Source organism: Oncorhynchus kisutch, linkage group LG5 (genome assembly GCF_002021735.2).
Source record: "Oncorhynchus kisutch isolate 150728-3 linkage group LG5, Okis_V2, whole genome shotgun sequence".
Classification (NCBI taxonomy): domain Eukaryota; kingdom Metazoa; phylum Chordata; class Actinopteri; order Salmoniformes; family Salmonidae; genus Oncorhynchus; species Oncorhynchus kisutch.
Window position 1 is genome coordinate 5,902,141 of NC_034178.2, and position 23,277 is coordinate 5,925,417.

General features: G+C 42.0%; 2 protein-coding genes across 2 annotated transcripts; both read left to right on the forward strand.

The window, feature by feature from the left end:
• The first annotated feature begins 897 nt into the window (after nucleotides 1-897).
• LOC116374160 (protein split ends-like) lies at nucleotides 898-5,598 on the forward strand. Its single transcript, XM_031824258.1, has 3 exons — nucleotides 898-1,248; nucleotides 3,379-4,431; nucleotides 4,804-5,598. Exons 1-3 carry the CDS (start codon nucleotides 1,063-1,065, stop codon nucleotides 5,512-5,514), a joined length of 1,950 nt encoding a protein of 649 aa, XP_031680118.1. The 5' UTR covers nucleotides 898-1,062; the 3' UTR covers nucleotides 5,515-5,598.
• A 9,899-nt stretch (nucleotides 5,599-15,497) lies between these two features.
• LOC116374077 (uncharacterized) lies at nucleotides 15,498-23,251 on the forward strand. The gene is made up of 3 exons (XM_031823854.1): nucleotides 15,498-15,685; nucleotides 18,202-19,533; nucleotides 23,234-23,251. The coding sequence occupies exons 1-3, from the start codon at nucleotides 15,500-15,502 to the stop codon at nucleotides 23,249-23,251; spliced, it is 1,536 nt and encodes a 511-aa protein (XP_031679714.1). The 5' UTR covers nucleotides 15,498-15,499.
• Nucleotides 23,252-23,277: the final 26 nt, after the last annotated feature.

Consider the following 23,277-nt stretch of genomic DNA (forward strand, 5'->3'; position numbering starts at 1 on the left):
GAGAGAGAGAACACGCTGCTTACTGGAGAGGTAGGTTGTAATATAACTTACTGTATAACTATGTTTCTGTAGAATAACTACTTTTCAAATGACTTGTGTACTTACATGACCTTTTATTTAGGCCTAACATGCAATCATGGTGACAAGTGAAACTGTTGACGAGAGACAGTTTGTTTGAATCCAATTTTTGTGAGTAAATGGTTCATCCTGACACCTGAGATGACATGTTAGTTGTTGTAGTGAGCCAGGCTAATGGCAAATGCATTATATTGATGAAAGAAAACCCTCTCTCTGTGTTAATAACAACCGATATTGTAATCAATTATCTGAATAAATATGTACCAAAAGGGAAGGTTATGTAAAAAAAACAAGTCGACCTACCTAATTTGTAGTTGCTAAATTGCTAATGAAAATCAGTTTTTCTTAAATGAATGGTCATCCATTTCAAATGGTTGAATTGATAGACCTCTTTACATGAAGGTGCACACAGGGGCACTCAAAGAGAAGACTGGAGTGTTGACCTCCTTGTTTTATACAATATATGAAACTGTACAATAAGTTAGGTCCTGCATGGATACAGAGTCATTTTCTACCCCAAACCTTTTTTGAATGATATGATATAAGTGATTAGTGTGTTTTGTGAAAACCAGGCCCAATATGGAGTGGGGGGGGTGGATAAGGCTCAGTAGTAACGTACAGAGAGAGACTGAAGTTTTCTTTTTAAAGTCTGTGTTGTGCTTTGTCATCTCCAATGGCAACGCCTTGCATCACAATGATGATGTCATAAAGGACATAATGATAATGTGCACATAATGATAGGAAAGGCAAAAATTTGGTTCATTTGAACTTGGTCGCGTTACCAGTAGCCAACTTTTTACTGGTAATTCAGATAGGCCTATTGCGTAATCATCTCTGGATCAGGATTGTCACTTGCTTCATTGTAAGTAAATGGGAAGAAAATGTGTGCACATTGTAAAGAGATGCATTATTCTTTGGTGAGCAACACGCCACTTACTACAACGTTATGTATTTTTCAGAGTTATTGTTAGCTAGGAGGAAGACATGGAGGGTTCAACGCTGACACAGAGGAGGGCTGAGTGTCAGTTGAAGGAAAGGGAGATCCAGACAGACTACATGATGGAGCTGGGAGACAGGTTGGCTCTGGTGAGACAGATCCAGAGGGAGCAGGAGAAGGAGATGAAGAGGATTTGGTTTGAGACGAGGAAAATGCCAAGCCTGATTGAGGAGGTAACAAAACCAACTTTGACAACGTTGACTAGAGTTCTATTGAACAATATTGATTTAAGGAAATATACATGTCCATATACGGGCAAAATGTGCAATATGCCATGAATTGTAAGCTAACAATATTTTGTCTGACATCTTTTCTCGTGTTGTATCGTGTCTGTCTCTCTGTTTGAGTATTGTTATGGACATAGTCCTCAGTTCTTATGGTTGTCTTAAATAAATAAAAATAACTAGACCAAGCGATCTCTCGTAGACCTTCATATCAGGATTATATGGTTGTCCCACCTAGTTACCTTAAGTTGAATTCACTAACTGTAAATCGTTCAGGATAAAAACACCTGCTAGATGTCTAAAATGTCAAATGTTATGCTGGGTGTGGGGCATGTATTTTTACAATTAGTTGACCCATTGGCTAGAAGACCCAGGGTTGGTACAGACTGGTGCAGAGCATCTGAGAGGACACTAGATATATACAGTGCCTTTGGAAAGAATTCGGACACCTTGACTTTTTCTACCTTTTTCTACGTAATAGCCTTATTTTAAAATTGATTAAATATATGCAAATTCTCAGCAATCTACAAACAATACCCCATATTGACAAAGCAAATACAGGTTTTTAGAAATGTTGAAATACCTTTTTTAAGTAAGTATTCAGACCCTTTGCTATGAGACTGGAAATTAGCTCTCATGTTCATCCTGTTTCCATTGATCATCCTTGAGATGTTTCTGCAACATGACTGGAATCCACCAGTTGTATTTTCAACTGATTGGACATGAGTTGGAAAGGCACACACCTGTCTATATAAGGTCCCACAGTTGACAGTTCAGGTCAGAGCAAACAACAAGCCATGAGGTTGAAGAAATTCTCTGTAGAACTCCGAAACAGGATTGTGTCGATGCACAGATCTGGGGAAGGGTACAAAACCTCTCCTCAACATTGAAGGTCCCCAAGAACGCGCTGTTCTCCATCGTTCTTAAATGGAAGATGTTTGGAACCACCAAGACTCTTCCTAGAGCTGGCCGCCCAGCCAAACTGAGCAATCGGGGGAGAAGGGCCTTGGTCAGGGAGGTGACCAAGAACCAGATGGTGACTCTGACAGAGCTCTAGAGTTCCTCTGTGGAGATGGGAGAACCTTCCAGAAGGACAACCATCTCTGCAGCACTCCATCAATCAGGCCTTTAAGGTAGAGTGGCCAGATGGAAGCTACTCCTCAGTAGAAGGCACATGACAGCCTGCTTGGAGTTTGCCAAAAGGCACCTGAAGTCTCTCAGACCATGAGAAACAAGATGCTCTGGTCTGATGAAATCAAAATTGAACTTTTTTGTCCCAATGCCAAGGGTCACATCTGGAGTAAATCTGCCACCACCCCTTCGGTGAAGCATGGTGGTGGTGGCAGCATCATGCTGTGGGGATGTTTTTCAATTGCAGGGAATTGGAGACTAGTCAGGATCTAGGCAAAGATGAACAGAGCAAAGTACAGAGAGATCCTTGATGACAACCTGCTCCAGAACAATCAGGACCTCAGAGTGTGGTGAAGAGTCACCTTCCAACAGAACAATGACCCTATGTACATAGCCAAGACAACGCAGAAATTTCTTCGGGACAAGTCTCTGAATGTCCTTTATTGGCCCATCCAGAGACTGGACTTGTACCTGATCGAACATCTCAGGAGAGACCGGAAAATAGCTGTGCAGAAAATCTCCCCATCCAACCTAACTTGGATTCTCCTAAGATTGGGAGAATTCCCCAAACACAAGATTTCCAAGCTTGTAGCGTAATACCCAAGAAGATTCTATGCTGTAATCGCTGCCAAAGGTGCTTCAACAACGTACTGAGTAAAGGGTCTGGATTCTTATGTAAATGTGATATTTCACATTTGATTTGTAATGAATTTGGAACAATTCTGTTTGTGCTTTGCCATGATGGGCTATTGTGTGTAGATTGATGAGGGGGAAAAAACGATTTTTAAAATTTTTGAATTAGGCTGTAAGGTAACAAAATGTGGAAAAAGTGAAGGGGTCTGAATACTTTCCGAAGGCACTGTATATGTGATGTATAAGTAAATAGCGTTGACTCATAATGTCGTGAATGTGATCACTTTCAACATGTCTGTTTCTTTTCTCCCGCAGAATGTGAGAGATGTGACCAACCGTCCACTCACTGAGTTCATGGCTCCCTGTATTGACTCCCTCCCACCGCTGGCTATCACCAATCGGAGGCCTATACCAACCATGTTACATCCCCCCTCTCCATTGGCCATACGCGCTCAGGATGCACAGCGGTTCATTGTATTTTCATACTTTGTCCCTGCTGAGTGCCCAGTTGCCACAGAGGCCACAGCAGATGTATCTACTGGTAAAAGAGAGGACTTATTGACAGATACACATCTTTCCTCAATGCTGCATCGATACCTGCCACACTTCTTCAACGATGACTCCATTCCACCACAGCAGACAGTAGAGGGAACCACTGAGCTCTCAGTTCCAGTGGCAATATCTAATATAAAGGAAGAGGACAGATTCTATCCTTTCTCCCTCCCACCACTGGCTCAGCGGTTCGTTGGCAATTCATTCATTGTCCCGGAAACCTCCCAGCCTGCTGTTTCAGCCACAGAGTGCCAAGTTGCCAAAGAGGCCACTGCAGACACAGCCACTGTCAAGAGAGAGAACCGATGGGCAGCCAGAAGTCTTCCTTCAGTGCTTCCTCCATGCCTGCCACCAGTCTTTGACGATGACTTCATGCCTCCAGAGCAGACAGTCGAGGATGCCTATGAGGTCTCAGGTGCTACAGAGAACACTTCAGGCACAGCTACTGTTGCCATTTACACTTGGGAAGATAAAAGTCCTTCAGTTCTGCCATGCATCCACAACAACAATGACCACCAACTGCCAGAGGAGACAGTTGAGGACAACACAGAGTGCTCAGTTGACACCGAGGCAAGTGCAGTTGCACCCACTGTCAAGAGAGAGGAACTGACAGGTGATAAAAGCCCTGTCCGAGCAATTCCTCCAATCCTGGGATGCATCCATGACAAGGACCACAAGGAGCCAGAGCAGAAAGTGAAGGGCCCTAGTGAAGAGGTGGATCTCTGCCCTCACACTCACCAGCTGGACCCAGATGTTAACTTAACTCTGGCAACCCACAATGATGAACCCAGGACCTGGACCCTGGAAGAGGCAAAGGTAGGTGTCCTATTTCACACTACTATTTTATAGGGATGGGGGTCAGTTCCATTTCAATTCAAAGCATTGAAGAGAATTGGAATTTTAGAGTTCTTCTGAATTGACTGGAATTGACCCCAACCTCTTTGCTCATAGTATGAAACATCACCCCTCACTAGAGTTAACATTTGTATTACTTTTATTATGGACCCAGGAAGAACATCTATGGGTATTGTAAAATATAATGGGGATACAAAAAAACAAAGGACCTTTATTACTGTCCTCCAAATTGTGTGCCCCATGAGGTCATCATTGTTTGTCGATCACTCAAATGTGTATTGAATGTGACACATTGGAACAATATTACATCTAGAGTCAATGTCTTCCTGTCAGGATTATTGGATAGGCATTGAGAGTGAAGAGAGGAACGTCAAGGAGGAGGTGAGACAGAGGGAGGGATTGAAGCGTGAGGTGGACTGTGCCCATTCCAAGAGCTCCAATGGGATGGTTTCAGCAGAGAGAGCAGAGACCATCCTTGGAAGAGTGGGCTTTCTGGTCATGAACCACATGCAGAAAATCCCATTTTTGAAGATGAAGGAAAAAGAGAAAAATAAGAAACTGCATAAGAAGTTGAAAGATGACGAGAAAGAGAGAAAGGAGAAGAAAAACAAGGAGGAGGAGAACAAAAAGAGGGAGAAGAAAGAGATGAATGAGAGAGAGAAAGAGCAGAAGAAAGTCATGAAGGCTGAGAAAAAGAGGGAGAAGTTAGAACAGAAAAAGAGAGAGAAGGAAAGAAAAGAGAAGGAAAAGGCAGAGAAAAAGAGGTTAGAGGGGCTGATGAAGATACATAATGACATGATGAAAGACAGGATTAAGAAAGAGAAGAAGTGTTCTGAGGAGCTGAAAAAGAGAGAGAAAGCTCAAGCTGAGTTCTTGGAGATGGAGAGAAAGATTCAAGAAAAGGAGGAGAAGAAGAGAGAAAAGATGAGGAAAGAGGAGAGGAAGAGACTAGAGAAGAAGAAAAAGAGGGAGCCAGCTGGAGGTGGAACTGAGAGGGTGATAGAAGAGCAGGGAAAGGATGAAAGCTTGAAGATGGATGAGTAGACTGGATATTAGAGAGAGAGAGCAGGGCGGGATACTGTATTTTTGCCTGCAATGAAAAATGCAATAAATAAAATCTAAAAAAGATTTACTCTCTGTTTGATTTTTGTCAAGGCATACTGTATAACACAGTATAAACACACAATGTTTACATTTCACAAATCTGGGGATTTTTGCACTGTTAAAATGTGGAATTCCAAATCTACCCGATGGAGCGGAGCTATTCTGAGATGAGGAGGACGGAAAGGCAGGGGGAGTAGATGGAGGGTAGAGCGGAGTTTGTTAGAGAGGAAATTGATAGAGATGAATATGACAGAGAGGAATATGATAGAGAGGAATATGATAGAGTGGAATATGATAGAGGGGAAAATTATAGAGAGGAATATGACAGAGAGGAATATGATAGAGAGGAATATGATAGAGGGGAAAATGATAGAGAGGAATTTTATAGATGGGAATATGACAGAGAGGAATATGATAGAGAGGAATATGATAGAGGGGAAAATGATAGAGAGGAATTTTATAGATGGGAATATGATAGAGAGGAATATGATAGAGAGGAATATGATAGAGGGGAAAATGATAGAGAGGAATTTTATAGATGGGAATATGATAGAGAGGAATATGATAGAGAGGAATATGATAGAGGGGAATACGATGGAGAGGAATATGATATAGAAGAATGTAATAAGAGGAATATGATATAGAGGAATGTAATAAGAGGGGAATATGATAGAGGGAATATGAATGAGGCACATCATAGAGGGAAATATGACAAAGGGAGTATGAAATAGAGGAATATGATAGAGGATTACAATAGAGAGGAATATGACAGAGGAATATGAGGGGAATATTATAGAGGGGAATATGATATAGAGTCATATGATAGAGGGAATATGATAGAGTGGAATATGACAGAGGGAATATGATAGAGTGAATATGATAGAGAGGAATATGAAAGAGAGGATTATGATAGAAGGGAATATGATAAAGGGGAATATGATAGAGGGGAATATGATAGAGGGAAAACGATAGAGGGGAATATGATTAAGGGAATATGATAGAGGGGAATATAATCGAATGGAATATGATAGAGGGGAATATGATAGAGGGTAATATGATATATAATAAATATGATATATAATAAATATGATAGAGGGGAATATGATATATAATAAATATGATATATAATAAATATGATATATAATAAATATGATAGAGGGGAATATGATATATAATAAATATGATATATAATAGATCTGATAGAGGGGAATATGATAGAGGGTAATATGATATATAATAAATATGATATATAATAGATCTGATAGAGGGGAATATGATATTTAAGGAATATGATAGACAGGAATATGATAGAGAGGGAAATGATAGAGGGAATATGATAGAGAGGAATATGAATGAGAGGAATATGATCAAGGGGAATATGATAGAGGGAATATGATAGAGAGGAATATGATATAGGTGAATATGATAGAGAGGAATATGAATGAGAGAAATATGATATAGGGGAATATGATAGAGGGGAATATGATGGAGGGAAAATGATAGAGAGGATTATGATAGGGGGGAATATGATAGAGGGAAAATGATAGAGGGGAATATGTGTCACTCCTGCTCACGTCTGTCGTTACCTTCCCCATATCTGTAGGGTTCCCCTCTCTGTTCCCTGTTTCTGCATTGAAAGTCATCTGTCCTTGTTTACCAGTGTGCTGAAGCTGTTCCTGTCTTGTTCTATGTCTGTTCCCCATTTAAATGTGTGTTATTAGGTGTGTTCGTGCTCTGGACCTGGTACCCTGTGTTTTGGGTTGGTCCATATTTTTCCGCGCCCTGTGTTGTGGGCATTACTTTTGGTCCCAAATTAAAGTGCACTTCTTCCTGTGGAACTCTCTGCTCTCTGCGCCTGATTCTTCCTCACACACCTAGTCCCTCATGACAGAGAGGAATATGATAGAGGGGATTATGATGTATAGTAAAAATGATAGAGGGTAATATGAAGGAAGGAATTTAATAGAGCAGTAAATCAAAGAGAGGAATATGATAGAGGGGGAAATGATAGAGAGGAATGTGATCGAGTTTAATATGATATTTAATGAACATGATAGAGGCAGGGGCTGAGTCACTTGGTCACCCTATTACTGGGTCACTGGGTCACCCTACTGAGTCACCCTATTACAGGGGCTGAGTCACTGGCTTACTGGGGCTCTTTCATACCGTCCCTGGGAGGGGTGCGTCACCTGAGTGGGTTGAGTCACTGATGTGATCTTCCTGTCTGGGTTGGCCGTGGCGGAGATTTTTGTGGGCTATACTCGGCCTTGTCTCAGGATGGTAAGTTGGTGGTTGAAGATATGGGGGGGGCTGTGCTTTGGCAAAGTGGGTGGGGTTATATCCCTCCTGTTTGGCCCTGTCCGGGGGTGTCCTCGGATGGGGCCACAGTCTCTCCTGACACCTCCTGTCTCAGCCTCCAGTATTTATGCTGCAGTAGTTTATGTGTCGGGGAGCTAGGGTCAGTTTGTTATATCTGGAGTACTTCTCCTGTCCTATTCGGTGTCCTGTGTGAATTTAAGTCTGCTCTCTCTAATTCTCTCTTTCTCTCTTTCTTTCTCTCTCTCGGAGGACCTGAGCCCTAGGACCATGCCTCAAGACTACCTGACATGATGACGCCTTGCTGTCCCCAGTCCACCTGGCTGTGCTGCTGCTCCAGTTTCAACTGTTCTGCCTTATTATTATTGGACCATGCTGGTCATTTATGAACATTTGAACATCTTGGCCATGTTCTGTTATAATCTCCACCCGGCACAGCCAGAAGAGGACTGGCCACCCCACATAGCCTGGTTCCTCTCTAGGTTTCTTCCTAGGTTTTGGCCTTTCTAGGGAGTTTTTCCTAGCCACCGTGCTTCTACACCTGCTTCTACACCTGCATTGCTTGCTGTTTGGGGTTTTAGGCTGGGTTTCTGTACAGCACTTTGAGATATCAGCTGATGTACGAAGGGCTATATAAATACATTTGATTTGACTTGATTTGATTATGATCGAGGGAAAATGTTGGAGAGGAATATGATAGAGAGGAATTTGATAGAGGGGAATATGTGTCACTCCTGCTACCTATCTTCCCCCCCGTCTGTCGAGGGCGCCAAGCTCCCCAGCATTGATCGCTTCTGTCATCATCATTACGCACACCTGCCTTCCCCCATCTTGCGGGTCAGCAATTATTGTTCTCACCTGGACTCAATCACCTCTGTCGTTACCTTCCACACTTCTGTATCTGATGGATTCTCCTCTCTGTTCCCTGTTTCTGCATTGAAAGTCATCTGTCCTTGTTTACCAGTGTGCTGAAGCTGTTCCTGTCTTGTTCTATGTCTGTTCACAATTAAATATTTGACTCCCCGTACCTGCTTCTCGTCTCCGGCGTTGGTCCTTAAATTATGATAGAGATGAACATGATAGAGAGGGATACTATAGAGTACACTGCTCAAAAAAATAAAGGGAACACTAAAATAACACATCCTTGATATGAATGAATGAAATTTTCTTATTAAATACTTTTTTCTTTACATAGTTGAATGTGCTGACAACAAATTCACACAAAAATTATCACTGGAAATCAAATTCATCAACCCATGGAGGTCTGGATTTGGAGTCACACTCAAAATTAAAGTGGAAAACCACACTACAGGCTGATCCAGCTTTGATGTAATGTCCTTAAAACAAGTCAAAATGAGGCTCAGTAGTGTGTGTGGCCTCCACGTGCCTGTATGACCTCCCTACAATGCCTGGGCATGCTCCTGATGAGGTGACGGATGGTCTCCTGAGGGATGTCCTCCCAGACCTGGATTAAAGCATCCGCCAACTCCTGGACAGTCTGTGGTGCAACGTGGTGTTGGTGGAGCGAGACATGATGTCCCAGATGTGCTCAATTGGATTCAGGTCTGGGGAACAGGCGGGCCAGTCCATAGCATCAATGCCTTCCTCTAGCAGGAACTGCTGACACACTCCAGCCACATGAGGTCTAGCATTGTCTTGCATTAGGAGGAACCCAGGGCCAACCGCACCAGCATATGGTCTCACAAGGGGTCTGAGGATCTCATCTCGGTACCTAATGGCAGTCAGGCTACCTCTGGCGATCACATGGAGGGCTGTGTGGCCCCCCCAAAGAAATGCCACCACACACCATGACTGACCCACCGCCAAACCGGTCATGCTGGAGGATGTTGCAGGCAGCAGAACGTTCTCCACGGCGTCTCCAGGCTCTGTCATGTCTGTCACATGTGCTCAGTGTGAACCTGCTTTCATCTGTGAAGAGCACAGGCGCCAGTGGCGAATTTGCCAATGTTGGTGTTCTCTGGCAAATGCCAAATGTCCTGCATGGTGTTGGGCTGTAAGCACAACCCCCACCTGTGGACGTCGGGTCCTCATACCATCCTCATGGAGTCTGTTTCTGACCGTTTGAGCAGACACATGCACATTGTGGCCTGCTGGAGGTCATTTTGCAGGGCTCTGACAGTGCTCCTCCTGCTCCTCCTTGCACAAAGGCGGAGATAGCGGTCCTGCTGCTGGGTTGTTGCCCTCCTATGGCCTACTCCACGTCTCCTGATGTACTGGCCTGTGTCCTGGTAGCGCCTCCATGCTCTGGACACTACGCTGACAGACACAGCAAACCTTCTTGCAGCTCGCATTGAGGGGAATATGACGGAAGAAATATGATAGAGCGGAATATGATCGAGAGGAATATGATAGAAGAAATATGATAGAGAGAAATATGATGGAAGGGAATATGATAGAGGGGAATATAATTCCCAGAATATGATGGAAGGGAAAATGATAGAGGGAATATGATAGAGGGGAATATGATAGAGGGAATATGATAGAGGGGAATATGATCGAGAGGAATATGATAGAGGGAATATAATTCCCAGAATATGATAGAGGGGAATATGATGGAAGGGAATATGATAGAGGGAATATGATGGAAGGGAATATGATAGAGGGAATATGATAGAGGGAATATGATAGAGGGGAATATGATCGAGAGGAATATGATAGAGGGAATATAATTCCCAGAATATGATAGAGGGGAATATGATGGAAGGGAATATGATGGAAGGGAATATGATAGAGGGGAATATGATAGAGGGGAATATAATTCCCAGAATATGATGGAAGGGAAAATGATAGAGGGAATATGATAGAGGGGAATATGATAGAGGGAATATGATAGAGGGGAATATGATCGAGAGGAATATGATAGAGGGAATATAATTCCCAGAATATGATAGAGGGGAATATGATGGAAGGGAATATGATAGAGGGAATATGATGGAAGGGAATATGATAGAGGGAATATGATAGAGGGAATATAATTCCCAGAATATGATAGAGGGGAATATGATGGAAGGGAATATGATGGAAGGGAATATGATAGAGGGGAATATGATAGAGGGGAATATGATAGAGGGCATATGATGGAGGGAATATGATAGAGGGGAATATAATTCCCAGAATATGATGGAAGGGAAAATGATAGAGGGAATATGATAGAGGGGAATATGATAGAGGGAATATGATAGAGGGGAATATGATCGAGAGGAATATGATAGAGGGAATATAATTCCCAGAATATGATAGAGGGGAATATGATGGAAGGGAATATGATAGAGGGAATATGATGGAAGGGAAAATGATAGAGGGAATATGATAGAGGGAATATGATAGAGGGGAATATGATCGAGAGGAATATGATAGAGGGAATATAATTCCCAGAATATGATAGAGGGGAATATGATGGAAGGGAATATGATGGAAGGGAATATGATAGAGGGGAATATGATAGAGGGGAATATGATAGAGGGCATATGATGGAGGGGAATATGATAGAGGGGAATATGATAAGTGACAATTTTAGTTTGTATATCTTGGTGGGGCAAAGAAAAGAAAAAATGTTGGATGCATACCAACAAACCCACTACACAATAAAGCACTAAACAATACATGAATTGCACTATAACGGTGAAAGATGGTGCCCACATACTGTTAGAGCCTACATAAAGCTGTACCAACAGCAGAGTCCCAACATCAGTACCACTGCTGCACCTGGCTATCAGCAAAGTCTTGTCTGGTAGTGGAATAGTTCATTCATTCGGTGAGGCACATGGTCTGCTAACAGCTTACTTTCTTAGCTACAGTATATATATCTCTCTGCCATATTACGTCATTTATGTAGCAGCATACAATACCTTTTTGGACTCACCTTGTTGTGCTGTGCTCACTTGAACAGGAAGGTGGCGCGGCTGTCCATCGTGGGAAAATTTTGTCATCAAACTTTGTTATCAAAGTCTGGTATCCTCTGGATTCATGGTGCTTTCAAGAAAACTGGGAACTCAACAACAACAAAAAGCTTGAATCATGATGACGTCAGTGATCTTCAGGTCGTAGCTCTAGAATGAGGCCTGAGTTCCGAATGTACAATTCCGAGCTGGATGAAAGTTCAAAACGTATTTTCCCAGTCGTAGCTCATTTTTCCCAAGTTCCCAGATGTCTTGAACTTACTAAAGTCAGATTTTGCAGTTCCGAGTTAACAGTTGTTTTGAGCGTGGCACAAATAATGTTTCATTGACAGCATGGCCAATGTTGAATGTTTATGATTTTAAACTAGGAAAAGAGACGCTTAATCTTAGACTTGGGACCACACAGCCACTCCAGTGAATGGCAGGTTAATGATTGCATTGCAATGCTTGCAGTTAGCCACAGTTAGCCACTGATTCCTCCCAAACGACTCATTGTTGAGTCCAATGGCCGATGAGCACCGATACGTTTTATCTAAAATTAACAAATCAAAATATATTATACATTTGATATTCTTCAAAGTTGCCACCCGTTGCCTTGATGTCAGCTTTGTACACTTTTGGAGATCTCTCAACCAGCTTCACCTGGAATGCTTTTCCAACAGTCTTGAAGGAGTTCCCACATATGCTGAGCACTTGTTGGCTGCTTTTCCTTCACTCTGCGGTCAAACTCATCCCAAACCATCTCAATTGGGTTGAGGTCGGGTGATTGTGGAGGCCAGGTCATCTGATGCAGCACTCATCACTCTCCTTCTTGTTCAAATAGCCCTTACACAGCCTGGAGGTGTGTTGGGTCATTGTCCTGTTGAAAACAAATTAGAGTTCCACTAAGTGCAAACCAGATGGGATGGCGGATCGCTGCAGAATGCTGTGGTAGCCATGCCGGTTAAGTGTGCTTGAATTCTAAATAAATCCCATACAGTGTCACCAGCAAAGCACCTCCATACCATCACACCTCCTCCATGCTTCACGCTGGGAACTACATATGCGGAGATCATCCATTCACCTACTCTGCATCTCACAAAGACACAGCGGTTGGAACCAAAATCTAAAATTTGGACTGACCAGACAAATGGACAGATTTCCACTGGTCTAATGTCTATTGCTTGTGTTTCTAGGCCCAAGCAAGTCTCTTCTTATTATTGGTGTCCTTTAGTAGTGGTTTCTTTGCAGAAATTCAACCATGAAGGACTGATTCATGCAGTCTCCTCTGAACAGTTGATGTTGAGATGTGTCTGTTACTTGAACTCCGTGAAGCATTTCTTTGGAATGCAATTTATGAGGCTGGTAACTCTAATGAACGTATCCTCTGCAGCAGAGGTAACTCTGGGTCTTCCTTTCCTGTGGCGGTCCTCATGAGAGCCAGTTTCATCATAGCGCTTGATGGTTCTTCAAATCAAATCAAAGTCTATTTGTCACGTGCGCCGAATACAACAGGTGTTGAGCTTGTGAAATGCTTACTTACAGGCTCTAACCAATAGTGCAAGAAAGGTATTAGGTGAACAATAGGTAAGTAAAGAAATAAAACAACAGTAAAAAGACAGTGAAAAATAACAGTAGCGAGGCTATAAAAGTAGCGAGGCTACATACCTGTTAGTCAGGCTGATTGAGGTAGTATGTACATGTAGATATGATTAAAGTGACTGTGCATATATGATGAACAGAGAGTAGCAGTAGAGTAAAATAGGGGTTGACTGGTGGAGGGTGGCGGGACATAATGCAGATAACCCGTTTAGCCAATGTGCGGGAGCACTGGTTGGTCGGGACAATTGAGGAAGTATGTACATGAATGTATATTTAAAGTGACTATGCATATATGATAAACACAGAGTAGCAGCAGCGTACAAGAGGGGTTGGGGGGGGGATCTTTCAAAGTTCTTGACATTTTCCTGATTGTCTGATCTTCATGTCTTAAAGTAATGATGGACTGTCATTTCTCTTTGCTGTTTTGAACTGTTCTTGCCATAATATGGACTTTTTAAAAAAAGTGTACCTATGATGAAAGGCCTCTCTCTTCTTTTTAAGTGGGAGAACTTGCACAATTGGTGGCTGACTAAATACTTTTTTGCCCCACTGTATGTGTTATTTCATAGTTTTGATGTCTTCACTATTATTCTACAATGTAGAAAAAAAGAGAAAAAAACCTTGAATGAGTAGGTGTGTCCAAACGTTTGACTGGTAAACATTGACATTAGTGGTAGGCTGAGATCAAACAAATAACCTAAGTAAACCTGGATGCTAGTTGTGATATCTAAAACATATTGACTTTGAATTAGTCAAAACACCTGTATTATGAATGGTCAACCATTTGATATGAGGTAGAGCATTTTATTTGAATAAAAAATGTGGTTACATGGATTCAATGCAAATATCAGTTATGACTGTGCTGCATAGGCTAAAAAAGTGAATTGTTCCAGCATTTGACTACACATGAGAGCTTCTGTGGGTAGTCATGGCAATGAGGCCTTCATTGTGACATCACAAGATTCTGATTCTGGGAGGTTAGCTGTTGTACAGACAAACAGAACAGTGTAAAGGTACTGATTCAACTAACTACTGACAGATTATTAATGTCCTATTTCATTAGAGAGAGAGAACACGCTGCTTACTGGAGAGGTAGGTTGTAATATAACTTACTGTATAACTATGTTTCTGTAGAATAACTACTTTTCAAATGACTTGTGTACTTATATTACCTTTTATTTAAACCTAACATGCAATCATGGTGACAAGTGAAACTGTTGACGAGAGACAGTTTGTTTGAATCCAATTTTTGTGAGTAAATGGTTCATCCTGACACCTGAGATGACATGTTAGTTGTTGTAGTGAGCCAGGCTAATGGCAAATGCATTATATTGATGAAAGAAAACCCTCTCTCTGTGTTAATAACAACCGATATTGTAATCAATTATCTGAATAAATATGTACCAAAAGGGAAGGTTATGTAAAACAAGTCGACCTACCTAATTTGTAGTTGCTAAATTGCTAATGAAAATCAGTGTTTCTTAAATGAATGGTCATCCATTTCAAATGGTTGAATTGATAGACCTCTTTACATGAAGGTGCACACAGGGGCACTCAAAGAGAAGACTGGAGTGTTGACCTCCTTGTTTTATACAATATATGAAACTGTACAATAAGTTAGGTCCTGCATGGATACAGAGTCATTTTCTACCCCAAACCTTTTTTGAATGATATGATATAAGTGATTAGTGTGTTTTGTGAAAACCAGGCCCAATATGGAGTGGGGGGGATAAGGCTCAGTAGTAACGTACAGAGAGAGACTGAAGTTTTATTTTTTAAGTCTGTGTTGTGCTTTGTCATCTCCAATGGCAACGCCTTGCATCACAATGATGATGTCATAAAGGATATTGTGCACATAATGATAGGAACAGCAGAATTGTGATTAATTTGAACTTGGTCGAGTTTCCAGTAGCCAACTTTTTACTAGTAATTCAGATAGGCCTATTGCGTAATCATCTCTAGATCAGGATTGTCACTTGCTTCATTGTAAGTAAATGGGAAGAAAATGTGTGCACATTGTAAAGAGATGCATTATTCTTTGGTGAGCAACACGCCACTTACTACAACGTTATGTATTTTTCAGAGTTATTGTTAGATAGGAGGAAGACATGGAGGGTTCAACGCTGACACAGAGGAGGGCTGAGTGTCAGTTGAAGGAAAGGGAGATCCAGACAGACTACATGATGGAGCTGGGAGCCAGGTTGGCTCTGGTGAGACAGATCCAGAGGGAGCAGGAGAAGGAGATGAAGAGGATTTGGTTTGAGACGAGGAAAATGCCAAGCCTGATTGAGGAGGTAACAAGACCAACTTTGACAAAGTTGACTAGAGTTCTATTGGAACAATATTCATTTAAGCAAATATACATGTCCATATACGGGCAAAATGTGCGATATGCCATGAATTGTAAGCTAACAATATTTTGTCTGACATCTTTTCTCGTGTTATATCGTGTCTGTCTCTCTGTTTGAGTATTGTTATGGACATAGTCCTCAGTTCTTATGGTTGTCTTAAATAAATAAAAATAAGTAGACCAAGCGATCTCTCGTAGACCTTCATATCAGGATTATATGGTTGTCCCATCTAGTTACCTTAACCTCTTGATCCTACCGATACCGGATCCGGGAGCGTGACTACAGGCTCAGCTCATTACCATAACGCAAAATGCGAAAAAATATTCTTAGAAATATTTAACCTCCACACCTATACAAGTCCAATAGCTCAAATGAAAGATAAACACCTTGTTCATCTACCCAGCAAGTCAGATTTCTAAAATGTTTTACGGCGAAAACACACCACACATTTATATTAGACCACCACCGAAACAAAAGACCTGAGGCGGACATTTTGTCCCATTGTTATGGACATAGTCCTCAGTTCTTATGGTTGTCTTAAATAAATAAAAATAACTAGACCAAGCTATCTCTCGTAGACCTTCATATCAGGATTATATGGTTGTCCCACCTAGTTACCTTAAGTTGAATGCACTAACTGTAAGTCGTTCTGGAGAAAAGCATCTGCTAAATGTCTAAAATGTAAAATGTTATGCTGGGTGTGGGGCATGCATTTTTACAATTAGTTGACCCATTGGCTAGAAGACCCAGGGCTGGTACAGACTGGTGCAGAGCATCTGAGAGGACACTAGATATATACAGTGCCTTTGGAAAGAATTTGGACACCTTGACTTTTTCTACCTTTTTTTACGTAATAGCCTTATTTTAAAATTGATTGATTATATGCAAATTCTCAGCAATCTACAAACAATACCCCATATTGACAAAGCAAATACAGGTTTTTAGAAATGTTGAAATACCTTTTTACATAAGTATTCAGACCCTTTGCTATGAGATTGGAAATTAGCTCATGTTCATCCTGTTTCCATTGATCATCCTTGAGATGTTTGTGCAACATGACTGGAATCCACCAGTTGTATTTTCAACTGATTGGACATGAGTTGTAAAGGCACACACCTGTCTATATAAGGTCCCACAGTTGACAGTTCACGTCAGAGCAAACAACAAGCCATGAGGTTGAAGAAATTCTCTGTAGAACTCCGAAACAGGATTGTGTCGAGGCACAGATCTGGGGAAGGGTACAAAACCTCTCCTCAACATTGAAGGTCCCCAAGAACGCATTGTTCTCCATCGTTCTTAAATGGAAGATGTTTGGAACCACCAAGACTCTTCTTAGAGCTGGCCGCCCAGCCAAACTGAGCAATCGGGGGAGAAGGGCCTTGGTCAGGGAGGTGACCAAGAACCAGATGGTGACTCTGACAGAGCTCTAGAGTTCCTCTGTGGAGATGGGAGAACCTTCCAGAAGGACAACCATCTCTGCAGCACTCCATCAATCAGGCCTTTAAGGTAGAGTGGCCAGATGGAAGCTACTCCTCAGTAGAAGGCACATGACAGCCTGCTTGGAGTTTGCCAAAATGCACCTGAAGTCTCTCAGACCATGAGAAACAAGATGCTCTGGTCTGATGAAATCAAGATTGAACTCTTTTGCCCCAATGCCAAGGGTCACATCTGGAGTAAATCTGCCACCACCCCTTCGGTGAAGCATGGTGGTGGTGGCAGCATCATGCTGTGGGGATGTTTTTCAATTGCAGGGAATGGGAGACTAGTCAGGATCTAGGCAAAGATGAACAGAGCAAAGTACAGAGAGATCCTTGATGACAACCTGCTCCAGAACAATCAGGACCTCAGAGTGTGGTGAAGAGTCACCTTCCAACAGAACAATGACCCTATGTACATAGCCAAGACAACGCAGAAGTTTCTTCGGGACAAGTCTCTGAATCTCCTTTATTGGCCCATCCAGAGACTGGACTTGTACCTGATCGAACATCTCTGGAGAGACTGGAAAATAGCTGTGCAGAAAATGTCCCCATCCAACCTAACTTGGATTCTCCTAAGATTGGGAGAATTCCCCAAACACAAGATTTCCAAGCTTGTAGCGTAATACCCAAGAAGATTCTATGCTGTAATCGCTGCCAAAGGTGCTTCAACAACGTACTGAGTAAAGGGTCTGGATTCTTATGTAAATGTGGTATTTCACATTTGATTTTTAATGAATTTGGAACAATTCTGTTTTTGCTTTGCCATGATGGGCTATTGTGTGTAGATTGATGAGGGGAAAAAACTATTTATAAAATTTTTGAATTAGGCTGTAAGGTAACAAAATGTGGAAAAAGTGAAGGGGTCTGAATACTTTCCGACGGCACTGTATATGTGATGTATAAGTAAATAGCGTTGACTCATAAAGTATGTATGTCGTGAATGTGATCACTTTCAACATGTCTGTTTCTTTTCTCCCGCAGAATGTGAGAGATGTGACCAACCGTCCACTCACTGAGTTCATGGCTCCCTGTATTGACTCCCTCCCCCCTCTGGCTTTCACCAATCGGAGGCCTATACCAACAATGTTACATCCCCCTTCTCCATCGGCCATACGCGCTCAGGATGCACAGCGGTTCATTGTATTTTCATACTTTGTCCCTGCTGAGTGCCCAGTTGCCACAGAGGCCACAGCTGATGTATCTACTGGTAAAAGAGAGGACTTATTGACAGATACACATCTTTCCTCAATGTTGCATCGATACCTGCCACACTTCTTCAACGATGACTCCATTCCACCACAGCAGACAGTAGAGGGAACCACTGAGCTCTCAGTTCCAGTGGCAATATCTAATATAAAGGAAGAGGACAGATTCTATCCTTTCTCCCTCCCACCACTGGCTCAGCGGTTCGTTGGCAATTCATTCATTGTCCCAGAAACCTCCCAGCCTGCTGTTTCAGCCACAGAGTGCCGAGTTGCCAAAGAGGCCACTGCAGACACAGCCACTGTCAAGAGAGAGAACCGATGGGCAGCCAGAAGTCTTCCTTCAGTGCTGCCTCCATGCCTGCCAAAAGTCTTTGACGATGACTTCAAGCCTACAGAGCAGACAGTAGAGGATGCCTATGAGGTCTCAGGTGCTACAGAGAACACTTCAGGCACAGCTACTGTTGATGGAGTGGACAGATCAACAGCTAAATGCCCTGTCCCAATGCTGCCTCCAAGTCTGCCACCTGTCTTTGACAATGACTACAAACTGCCAGAGGAGGCAGTAGAGGGAACCAACAAGTGTCCAGTCGCCAGTGAATCTGCCGCTTCCGTGTCCGCTGTCCTCCAAGAGGAGTTTTCAGCTGATAAGAGTTTTCCTGCACCCGCAGCACTGCCTCTAAGGCTGCCCTGCACCGACAGCATTGACCACAAACAGCTATGGGAGAATGTTGAGGACAACGCAGAGTTCTCAGTAGACAAAGAAGCAACTGTTGCCATTTACACTTGGGAAGATAAAAGTCCTTCAGTTCTGCCATGCATCCACAACAACAACGACCACCAACTGCCAGAGGAGACAGCTGAGGACAACACAGAGTGCTCAGTTGACACCGAGGCAAGTGCAGTTGCATCCACTGTTAAGAGAGAGGAACTGACTTGTGATAAAAGCCCTGTCCGAGCAATTCCTCCAATCCTGGGATGCATCCATGACAAGGACCACAAGGAGGAGGTGAGACAGAGGGAGGGATTGAAGCGTGAGGCGGACTGTGCCCATTCCAAGAGCTCCAATGGGATGGCTTCATCAGAGAGAGCAGAGACCATCCTTGGAAGAGTGGGCTTTCTGATCATGAACCACATGCAGAAAATCCCATTTTTGAAGATGAAGGAAAAAGAGAAAAATAAGAAACTGCATAAGAAGTTGAAAGATGACGAGAAAGAGAGAAAGGAGAAGAAAAACAAGGAGGAGGAGAACAAAAAGAGGGAGAAGAAAGAGATGAATGAGAGAGAGAAAGAGCAGAAGAAAGTCATGAAGGCTGAGAAAAAGAGGGAGAAGTTAGAACAGAAAAAGAGAGAGAAGGAAAGAAAAGAGAAGGAAAAGGCAGAGAAAAAGAGGTTAGAGGGGCTGATGAAGATACACAATGACATGATGAAAGACAGGATTAAGAAAGAGAAGAAGTGTTCTGAGGAGCTGAAAAAGAGAGAGAAAGCTCAAGCTGAGTTCTTGGAGATGGAGAGAAAGATTCAAGAAAAGGAGGAGAAGAAGAGAGAAAAGATGAGGAAAGAGGAGAGGAAGAGACTAGAGAAGAAGAAAAAGAGGGAGCCAGCTGGAGGTGGAACTGAGAGGGTGATAGAAGAGCAGGGAAAGGATGAAAGCTTGAAGATGGATGAGTAGACTGGGTATTAGAGAGAGAGAGAGCAGGGCGGGATACTGTATTTTTGCATGCAATGAAAAATGCAATTAAAAAAATCTATAAAAAAGGTTTACTCTCTGTTTGATTTTTGTCAAGGCATACTGTATAACACAGTATAAACACACAATGTTTACATTTCACAAATCTGGGGAGTGTTACACTGTTAAAATGTTGAATTCCAAATCTACCCGATGGAGCGGAGCTGTGCTGAGATGAGGAGGATGGAAAGGGGGGGGGGAGTAAATGGAGGGTAGAGAGGAATATGATGGAGGGGAATATGATGGAAAGGAATATGATAGAGCGGAGTATGATAGAGAGGAATATGATGGAGAGGAATATGATAGAGTAGAGTATGATATAGAGGAATATGATGGAGAGGAATATGATAGAGCGGAGTATGATATAGAGGAATATGATGGAGAGGAACATGATAGAGCGGAGTATGATAGAGAGGAATATGATGGAGAGGAATATGATGAGAGGATTATGATGGAGAGGAATATGATAGAGAGGAATATGATAGAAGGGGAATTTGATAGAGGGGAATATGATAGAGAATGAATAGAGGAATGTCTGATGCTCTTTAGCAAGAAAGGTTGTCTGATTGGCTAGATCAACATGGATAAGAACATTTTCACACATGTTTTTAACAATAGGCACTGTTGGCAGGTTCTATAGTCAGTTTATATTGATTTCCTTAATTAATCATTTCTTGAACTAGAATGCAAGAATTCAGGGACACAGACAACAGCATCTACCCCCAAGCCATAAGACTCCTGAGCAGCTAATCAAAGGGCTACCCAGACCCCTCTTTTACGCTGCTGCTACTCTCTGTTTATTATCTATGCATAGTCACTTTAACTCTACCTACATGTACATATTACCTCAATACCTCGACTAACCTGTGTCCCCTGCACTTTGACTCTGTACCGGTACCCCCTGTATCTAACCTCGCTATTGTTAGTTTACTGCTGCTGTTAAATGATTTGTTACTTTCATTTATACATTTTTACTTAACACTTTTTTTTTCTTAAAACTTCTTAAAGCATTGTTGGTTAAGGGCTTGTAAGTAAGCATTTCACTGTAAGGTTGTATTCGGCGCATGTGACAAATAACATTTGATTTGTTTTAACCTACTCATCAATCAAACGTTTCAGGCCTAGATAATTACCCATCCAGCACATCTTATTTCTCTACCAGCATGCGTTCTGTAAAAATCCCTCGACTGCAAGGCATACTGTATAACACAGTATTAACACTAAACACTCTTACATCTTGAAAGTATTTCATAGGTGTACAGGGAGATATAGGTGTAATATGACCAGCATAGCCTATCAGGGGGAATGTTAGAGCCATTACCAGTGCTTATACATTTGGGATAGGTAGAGACCATTCTAAAACAAATCTCATGAGCTCTCTTCCATTGTCAAATGAACTACTGTCGTCTGGGGTAATGTAGAGAGCCACACGTCTGAAAATGCCCATCTCCACTAATAGGGCAATACTTAAGAAATGTAAACCACTTGGAGATGTGATAAACCTTCCTGGAAGAGGACACCAGTGTATTTTGCCCCCAACGCACAGTGAGAAGGATGGTTTAAGTGGCAACAAAAAATCTCCAAGGATCACAGTTGGAGAATTGCAGAAGTTGGTAACATCTTGGGGTCATCAAGTCTCCAAAACTACAATTAGACACCACCTCCATGACAAGAAGTTATTTGGAAGGGTTGCCAGAAGAAAGCCTCTGCTGTCTCCAAACCACAAACGTAAGCGGCTGGAGTTTGCTAAATGCCATTGGAACTATGATTGGAACCAGTTTCTATGATCTGATGAGACTAAAATTGAGATTTTTAGCAACAAACACCAGAGGTGGGTTTGGTGTAAAAAAGTGCCATGGCCATGCAGAAAATAACCTAATCCACACTCTTTTACTTCCAAAAGCCATGGGAACCTTGTTAGGTTACATGGCATCATAGCATCAAGTACCAGAAGATTTTACTTGTGCCAGGAGGCTAAAACTAGGTCGTCGTTGAATCTTCTAGCTGAACAATAATCCAAAGCATACCTCCAAATCCACTCGAAAATGGTTCATTGACCACAGAATCAAGCATTTGCAGTGGCCATCCCAGTCCCCTGACATAAACCCCATTGAAAAAACTGTGGGGTGAGCTGAAGAGGAGAGTCCACAATAGCAAGGACCAAGGACTCTGAAGGATCTGGAGAGGGTTTGTATAGAGGAATGGTCTCAAATCCGTTTTCTTCCTATGTGTTCTCCCACCTCATCAAACGTTATATGAGATGACTCAGAGCTGTTATCTTGGCAAAGGGAGGGTGTGTTCTCCCACCTCATCAAACATTATATGAGATGACTCAGAGCTGTTATCTTGGCAAAGGGAGGGTGTGTTCTCCCACCTCATCAAACATTATATGAGATGACTCAGAGCTGTTATCTTGGCAAAGGGAGGATGTGTTCTCCCACCTCATCAAACATTATAGGAGATGACTCAGAGCTGTTATCTTTGCAAAGGGAGGGTGCTCAAAGTACTAAATGCAAGGGTGACAATTATTGTGAATAAAATAATATATTTTTTGATGACGATACATTTTTTAAAAAACTATTTCAACTCAGTTAAAGGTTATGTTCATATGATATTTTGAATGTAAGATCAAGCTGATAAACAACAATGAAATTTTTTCAGTCTTTTTTGTTCATATTTACCTAAGGTGACAATAATTCAGGAGGGCACTGTATGAGTTCCTATTTCTACAGTTGATCATACTTTCTTAAAATGATGTATTAGTCGAGGCAATCCCAGACCTAGGGCAATGGAACATTGTTAACATTATGGGAGGTATGCAACCCAACCTTGTCTGCCTAGGGAGACTCATTTATTATCAAATTCAGAAGATGAACTGCTGATAAAATAAAAGCCTGCCTTTGTTATGATTTGTTTTGTTATACCCAGATATCATTCATAGAACAGTGGCCATTGAAATGTTATATAATAAAACAAAATATTATTCTAACGTTTTAGGAGCGTTTTTATCAGACATAAGCTTTTATTGTGCTTTTATTTGATTCAAAACCGGAAATCCCCTATTTGTGTTGCACCTCCTCAGAACTGTGTTTTCAGCTAAACGGTCCTGACCTCCCACTTGTTCTT